This window comes from Elaeis guineensis, chromosome 8 (assembly GCF_000442705.2).
Source record: "Elaeis guineensis isolate ETL-2024a chromosome 8, EG11, whole genome shotgun sequence".
Taxonomy (NCBI): Eukaryota; Viridiplantae; Streptophyta; class Magnoliopsida; order Arecales; family Arecaceae; genus Elaeis; species Elaeis guineensis.
Window position 1 is genome coordinate 9035904 of NC_026000.2, and position 8379 is coordinate 9044282.

At 41.9% G+C, this 8379-nt stretch overlaps 1 protein-coding gene across 1 annotated transcript; it reads right to left on the reverse strand.

The window, feature by feature from the left end:
* Positions 1-1062: 1062 nt before the first annotated feature.
* Positions 1063-8123, reverse strand: LOC105050384 (plasma membrane ATPase). The gene is made up of 16 exons (XM_010930374.4): positions 7917-8123; positions 6432-6551; positions 6101-6337; positions 5223-5984; positions 5005-5127; positions 4796-4900; positions 4567-4711; positions 4313-4477; positions 3984-4222; positions 3865-3897; positions 3657-3738; positions 3382-3542; positions 2991-3164; positions 1980-2162; positions 1648-1829; positions 1063-1379 (listed from the first exon to the last, which is right to left on the reverse strand). The coding sequence occupies exons 1-16, from the start codon at positions 7971-7973 to the stop codon at positions 1283-1285; spliced, it is 2865 nt and encodes a 954-aa protein (XP_010928676.1). The 5' UTR covers positions 7974-8123; the 3' UTR covers positions 1063-1282.
* Positions 8124-8379: the final 256 nt, after the last annotated feature.

Sequence of the window (8379 nt, forward strand, 5' to 3'; positions counted from 1 at the left end):
ACTAGCCGGAAATGTGATCCATCTATGCATCAATCTGTCCGCTTTGTTGCCTTCAAAAAAAGTGGTACCTAGGGCGAAAACATTGCTTAGCCTGACTAGCAAAGTCTACCATTAAATCTCTCTCTCTCTCTCTCTCTCTCTCACGCGCACACAACAACGTGGGTCAATATTTAGGAAACAACGCTACAAATATTCAAACACAAAAGTTCCTCTCAACTGGAGGTGGGATGCAACCACTGAGCTACCAAAATAGCCCAGTTTGCTGCAATCAGAATATTTTACACTGACTATCAACACATGATACTGATGACTAACAATTGCAATTTTGGGCACATAATCAAGAAAATTGGTTTTCTACTGCAAAAAAGAGGCAATCAAATGCAAAGAGCATGGTAAGAATATACAGATTTCTGTAGCTGCGACATGTCAGAGACCGAAGCTTTGCAATGCAAGATTAAGCACAAGGTTCATTATTTACTTCCAAGGGTTTATAGTTGGTTTATAATTAGAATCGGAATCGAAATAGATTGGAATGAAGATCAGAATGACTATATTGTCCAACATGTTTCGTTTATGACAGAATCGAAAGCATTCGAATACTAGGAGAAAATTGAAATTGAATTTTAGGGGGAATTGAGGCATATTCCGGTTTCAATTGAAATTGAAATGAGAATAAGACCCCCTTCAACCAAAGGGCTGGAAAGAGACTCATTTCCATTCCAAAGCCCAGCTCCTTCCAATAGAACTATGCCTTCAGTGCCAATTAAATAATAAAGTTCAAGAACCAATTTTCACTACTTTTTGAGTCTTTGGGTGCAAAAGATCCCTTCATCACATTCTCAGGATGGCCCCTCAATACCCACTCAACTATCTTACACTTCTTAAAAACAAAAGCAGCGTATACCTATAACTTCCACCAGTAACTGTAGATAATGGAAAGTAAAATCCAAAGCAGCCGATCAGATTCTGAAGTGGCTGCATCAGATAGCATCAAAAAGATTCAATTTTGTTTAAAAACTCATTGTTTAGCAGCAGTTATTGGGAAAGAATATAAACTTTAGATGCAGAGAACAGCAAGTTTGCATTATTGTCATCTACATGCACAACTTGTAAAAAGATAAGTTGTCACCACAGCTCTTAAGAGAGAGAAACAAGGAAACTGACTACAGGATCAAGGCATATTGCAGGGATAGAATATTCTGAGGTGAAAAAAATAAAAGCTTCCTTCTCGGGCTTCCCCTGAAGGTTTCACTATGTCGTCATTCAGGATCCTCTCTGGTGATTATACAGTGTAATGCTGCTGGATGGTATCAATGTCAAGACCTTTGAGCTTAACAACTGATTCTACATGACCCTTCAGAGTGTGCAGCTCACGGAGCCTGTAAATGATCACGAATTACAAGATTCAATGTCTAGTAATAGAACTGAAACTAACAAAGAAAACTTTACGGTCAGTTATTTCATCAATATAGATTGTACAAAGGTTTCACTATCATAACCTCTGATCACTAAATAAGTGTCAGCAGAAAATCTTAGAATGCTGTTGTATATCTAATATTCTCTGGAATTCTCCAAAATTGCTGTTACTTTTGAAACTAAAATCAGTGTTGAGTAGGAATTTTTGTAATAGATTGCAGGACCACATACCTTGCGACCTCCGCTCGCCTTTTAGCCTGCTCAGCAATCTCTGAAAGTTCCCTGTAGCTATTTTTGTCATTGAACAGGTTGGTTGTTTCAGGGGGCTGAAGTCCATGCAGAGTCCTCTGTGCTGTAGCCCACTGGGCCTCCCTTTCTTCTCTACCATAATCCTTCTTGCTGGTGAAGGCAGTCTGAAATTTAATGGGCAAAGAAGATGAAAAGAAGTTTAGCAGCAAGAAAGAAAGGCAATGCAGGCAAGCTGATCAGCTGATGCAAATGGAATGGATTTGCTATGGAACGATCTTAAACATAGGTTAAGGTGGAAATAAGAATGTGTATACCTTCTTCTCAAGCAAGTTATCCCAAGCTTTACCACTTAGAATGTAGCGGATGGCAAATTTGAAAAGGTCAAGAGGGAAGAAGAAAACAATACTATAAAGCCAGATAACTCCAGCCCATCCCCAACCTATGCCTTTAATTCGTGCGAAACCCCAGTCAGCATAGACAGCTATAAGAGTAGCAACCTGCCAAATGCAAATGTTACTCTAAACGTGGATTAACAATTGAGATAGCAGAACGTAAAACACAACAAAATGACACTTTCAGGTTTTCTCCCTCTGTTTAATGGTGACTTGTTTGTAGATAATTACAACATAAGAAATCCTGTATGTGCACAAGCAGGCAGAACAACAACCAAGGTTATTAAATATCCAAAAATTAGAGAGAGTTGAATATTAGAGAACAACAAAATAATAGGTGCAGGGTTTTGTTTTTTGCACACATCCTTGGGTGTAAGTGCATTATATTCTGACAATAATAACACTACTCCAATTGCTAGTGGACTTAAAGCAGGAAATACAGCAAAGCATGTTCGTTGTTATTGAACAAAGTACTTCCACAGGTAACAAAACAACAGAAAGTTAGTGTGCTTATAATGCCTAGAGAGGACATAATCCAGACCAGGTTCCCATTCAGGTGGTGGAAATAGGATGATTGAGACCTATAGGAGTCCTAAAGTTGAAACTTTGTCAAACAAAAAATATCAGATATCAAGTGCTAAAAAATCTGCACATTGCATCAAGAGTATAGAAATGGTTTTGCATTAGATGGCCTATCAGGATTCCTGGTAAAACTCTTGAGAACAGAATAAAGAGCTAGTGTCACAAATATCAAATTAGTGAACTCTCTGGCCTTAACCATATTTTATTTCCAAGTAGCTGCAACATATTAGTTTAAGAGATTAAAGTTCCATCCCATCAGTTGGATGGTCTGAATAGATAAACATTAGCATCTCATAAAATTAAAAAGAAGTGATGTTTTAGCAAAAATAGTTATTGGAGGAAGAATCTTACAAGCTGAGCAACAACAAAAGCAATGACTAAGAGGAGCCCAGGGCGTTCAACAAAGCACCAGCTGCGTGATCGAGTGACAAATATAAGAGCCTGACTAACAATGCTAACTTGCAGGTATAAAGCAGCCATCATTTCATCCTCACTGTTCCTCAGTGATCTAACGTGAAATTTATCCTGCAAAGTATTGACAAGAAACATGATGAGTTTCACTCAATTCTACACCATCTACCTTGATTAAGAGTCTAAAATCAGACTGCTGCCTAGCAAACTTGTAACACTAAATGGTCTATCAAATTCAATTGATAGCAGAATGATGACATGATGCATCAAACTTGGAATATGCTTCTCTTCACCATTTCTGATGCACAGAATGGTAACAAAGAACACTCACTGAGAAGAAATCCGTCTCCTTCACTGCCCAAAAGAAGATAACAGTCATCAATGCCAAGTAGGTGCCAAGCACAATGCCAGTTGCAAAAATCTCCCTCAGCTTCCAACTGTCAGGCTGTGGAGATGGCTTGACTCGATCTTTTGAGATTGTCATAATTGTACCTGCAGTTTAGCAAATTCCAAGGAAAAAGAAAAAAGGTCTTAGAGTCTGTTAAAGAATGGAAATAAGGAGACAGAAACAGAATGAATCGATTTGTTCCTTTTAGCCAAACTCACCATCATTTAGGATGGCAATAATCAAAACCATGAAGGGTGAAAAGTCGAACTTCCATATCAGTGCAATAAGCATAAACCCAAGCTACATAGATCAGAATCAACTAAGATATCAAACCCCATAATCGGGATGAAGAGGTAATCATGAAGGTTCTATAAGGCTAGGATTAGATGTTTGATTCAAAAAATCCTTTTTCAATCTAATACTTACAACAATACGGATGGTGATAGAAACAGCATAGATCTGCATCAGAACAAGAAGAGAAAGCTTAGAGTAATGTTGGAATATTTATAAAGCCAAGGGACTTCATAGAGGACAAAATTACTTACCGTGTAGTTCTTCATCCTCTGGAAAATGGCTCTGCTAGTTAGAACAGCACTGATGATGACACTAAGCCCAGGCTCGGTAAGGACGATGTCGGAAGCACTTCTAGCAGCATCTGTGGCATCAGCCACAGCAATTCCAATATCAGCCTTCTTTAAAGCAGGGGCATCGTTCACTCCATCTCCAGTCATTCCACAGATGTGCTTTCTCTCTTGCAACTTCTTAACAATTTCATATTTGTGCTCTGCCTCATGAGGAGGGGAAAAAAATTAGTTATTACAATCAAGTATATGGAGTAAATTTGGTTGTCTGGGATTATAGAGATCAAGCCTACCCGGAAAGACTCCTGCAAATCCATCAGCCTTCTCAATCAACTCATCTACAGGAAGTCCAGCAATTGATTCATCTTTGTTCTGGCCAAGCAATGAAGAAGAAGGATACATGTTTGTACCCATTCCAAGCCTTCGGCCAGTCTCCTTAGCAATAGCTAGCTGATCCCCTGGATAGGGCACATATATGAAAAAGTTAGGTGTTGAATCAATGGAAATGGTAATTCACGGACGCGAAAATAGGAAAGAGCAGATATACCAGTAATCATCTTGACGTTCACACCAAGATTCAGAGCCCTACGGATGGTTTCTGCACTGTCATGCCTTGGGGGATCAAAAAGAGACAACAAACCAACAAACTGCCATGGGGCCCCTGGGCTGTCCTTGGTCTTCTCAGGAACTTCCTGTAGCACAAGTAAAACGAACGTTGTGAGGAACAAGCAGTTCATTACAATTAGAACACAACTGCAATAGATATAAGGGCAAACCTGTCTCGCAACACCTAGTGATCGAAGCCCACGCTCGGCAAACTTATCAATCACGGTGTGAACCCTTTTCCTGACATCTTCCTTGCAGTTGCAGAGGCTCAAAATCTATTCCAGAACAAAATAAACGATGTAAAGGAGAAATGATCGGAATTAGGGCAGTACCACACATTTCAAACAAAAGATAACTGAAGACAGGTAAAACAATATACCTGCTCAGGAGCACCTTTACTCGCACGATGCCAGTTGCCATTAGCATCAAAGTAAGTAAGAGCAGTTCTCTTGTCAACAGGATTGAAGGGGAGGAAGTGTACTTCCGTGATACCAGCTCTGGCCTGAAGAATAAATATGAATGACCGTTAAAACCGATAATGAATACGAAAAAGTTATCATCCACATAGCAAGTTAGTTTTTATGAAATTATTTATACCTCCTTCGGGTCTGCAAGCATCCCAACCATGGCAGCATCAATAGCATCCTGGTTTTCCGTCCTCGATGCCCTCGCTGCCAATAAGACCACATGATCCTTGTCCACACCTTTGGCAAAAACCTCGATAAGGTTTTTGTCAACGCTTAGCTTGTTAAGGGTCAGCGTCCCAGTTTTGTCACTGCAGAGGACATCCATACCGGCCATCTCCTCTATTGCAGTCATTCTCTTGGTGATTGCTCCTTGTTCAGACAGTCGATGGGATCCAATAGCCATGGTCACAGACAGGACAGTTGGCATAGCAATTGGTATACCACCGATCAAGAGGACCAACAGATTGTCGATTCCATTTCTGTATTTCCGATGCTGGATCGGGTACATGACAATTATCTCGACGATCATCCCCACAGCAATGGAGCAGATACAGAAGTTACCAATGGCCGTGAGGACCTTCTGGAAATGGCCAACTTGGTTCGTACTGTCCACGAGGTGAGCCGCCTTCCCAAAGAAGGTATGGACGCCGGTGGCTATGACTACAGCCTCGATCTCACCCTGCTTGCAGGTTGAGCCGGAGAACACCTCATCCCCTGGGTTCTTGGTGACAGGGAGGGATTCTCCGGTCAAGGCGGATTGATCTATCTTCAACGGATCACCCTCGAGGAGTCTTGCATCAGCAGGCACAATGTCTCCAAGTTTGATGCTGATTATATCTCCAGGCACGAGAATCGCTGCCTCCTCCTCGCACCAACGGCCATCTCTGAGCACCTGCACTCGGCGAATTATGCAAATTACTATTTGCAATCATATACCATCAACAACGTGATAACAACTCGAAATAAGACCATATATGTATCAAAAAATAAGCTTTTAAATCTTTGCACCTTAGTCTTTGGAGCAAGACCGGCCATCAAGGCTGCTGCGGCGTTGCCAGCGTTGTTTTCCTCTATGAAACTGATGGTGGAGTTGATGACAAGCAGGACGACGATACCGACGAAGTCTTGCCAGTCCGGGGGTTTACCTCCTCCGTTAGCCAAGGCGATGGCCATGATGGCAGCCGATTCCATCACCCAGGATAAGGGGTTCCACATGAAACCCAGAAATTTGAGAAACTTGCTCTCCTGTTGTATGAAAACAGATCATCGTTTAGTACAATGCTCAACAAAAGAGATGGTAGCAAGTAGAACAGAATGCGATCTTCAGAAGACTTAAAACCTTTTTTTCTTCTAGCTTGTTGGGCCCGAAGAGCTGGAGCCGGTGGGCTCCTTCGTCCGATGTGAGACCTTCCCTGGTGCATTTCAGCTGCTGGAAGACCTCCTCGATCGGAATATTTTCCTGAAAGCAACCACAGCATCATCAAATCAGTGATCACGAAGGCTTCCTCCCAAAACCATTTTAACGGCCTTTATCTTTCTATCGCGCCCTCCCTTCCTCTGGATGTGATTTTTTAATAAAATAATAGCTGTTTCTGAGCCCTTGCCTCCAGAAATAACCGAAAAAAAATGCTACAGCGACTCTACTTACGGGATATATATATATATATATAATAAGATTGAACAGAGAAAATCTCGAATAACGGCCGTTGGCCCGTTGTCTCCACCTTCAACCAGCATAGAGGATGCAAAAACCGTATAAAGGAAAAAAGCTGCTACCTATCGTAGATATCTTCCAGAATCTCGTGATATCATCCCGTGAATCAACAGCAAAAAGGCTTTGCCTTCGCCAAGTAACCGGTCTTTTTCGCTGACAGAGCAAAAAAGGGCCAAAATCGAGCATCGATTCTATGGACCCCATGAGGAAAAACCGGACAGCGAGAGAGAGAGAACTCAATCAAAGCCGTCCAAAATAAAACAATTTATTCCCCAGATTGGTCTGCACAACCGCAGCCGTTCGATGGGTGTCCGACAGATCTTGTGAACCTACCTTCCCAAAGGAAAAAACGATTTCTATTAGATTTTTTGTTGTATACATATCACGGAGCCCTAAGTTTGGCGGGATAAATGAGGAAGGAGAAACGAAGGGACGACCGGAGGAGTACACACCGGCAGTACTCCACAACGACAAAAGGGAAAAGAACGGAGGAGACGGTGGACCTTTTCTTCTTTTTTTTTGAAAAAAGAGAAGACGACAAGAGCGTTGACAATCTCTGATGCATTTTAGTTCACCCAAAAAGGGAAAAGAAAAGAAAAAAAGGACGTTAAAAAAAATTAAAAAAATTCTCATCTCGATCCTTTCCTGAAGCTGAAAGGAGATCCAATATTAGTTTGAGCTCTATTCGTTCTCAAAGCCTGACGAATAAAAAATCCCCGAAAAAAAGGAAAAACACAGCAGAAAATGGACAGCAATATGGAAAAAAAAAAAAAAAATCAATCGCAGCAGCGGAAGGATGCCTATTTCCTTAAATAGAAGTATAAAAACTCAAGAAAAATTCCTCGCAAAGCTCAAAAACCCCAAAAATAAACTCTCCTAAAAGAAATAAATCTATTAGATGATTCATTAAGTTAATTTGTATTCCATCCAGGTAAACATCCGGTTGTTGCAATACCTCCACCTCGATCATGATCAAAGAAATGATACCCGAAAGAAGCGAAATAATGAAGTTAGATCTAGTACGAATAATACGAAAAAAAAAATTGGCAGAAAAACTAACAAAAGGAAGGGAAAACGAAAAAAAAAAAACGATCTGGAGACAGCGCTCACCAGATCAACAGTCTCGTTCTTGATCTCCTCTAGACTGATCGCCGTCCCTCCACCCATTCTCTCAGTGGCTGCACACCACCCCCCGCTAAGAGTAAGAAACCGCGGAGGAAGCCGAGGGAAAATAGTGGGGCTGCGTCGCACGCTCTCTCTCCCAACCTCCGCCCTGGGAGTTATAGGGAGGAGCACCGGAAAGAAGTCACGGACCGTCCAGGTAGCGAGAACCTGGCTCTCCCCCCTCTTCCCTTTATACTACTTCCCCTCCCCAGCCTGCGGGCCCCACCGGCAATTATTTTTCCCGGCTGACGTGTCGGTGGGCTCCCGAAAACCTCGGTTGGTGCGCCCGGATGCATTCCTGACATCCGGACGCGTGTCGCTTCCTTCCATCCGCCCTCCCGGCACGAGCGGCTCGGATGATTTTACCTTACCCGGCCGAGAACCAGTGAATCGATCCGCATTAGCGGAC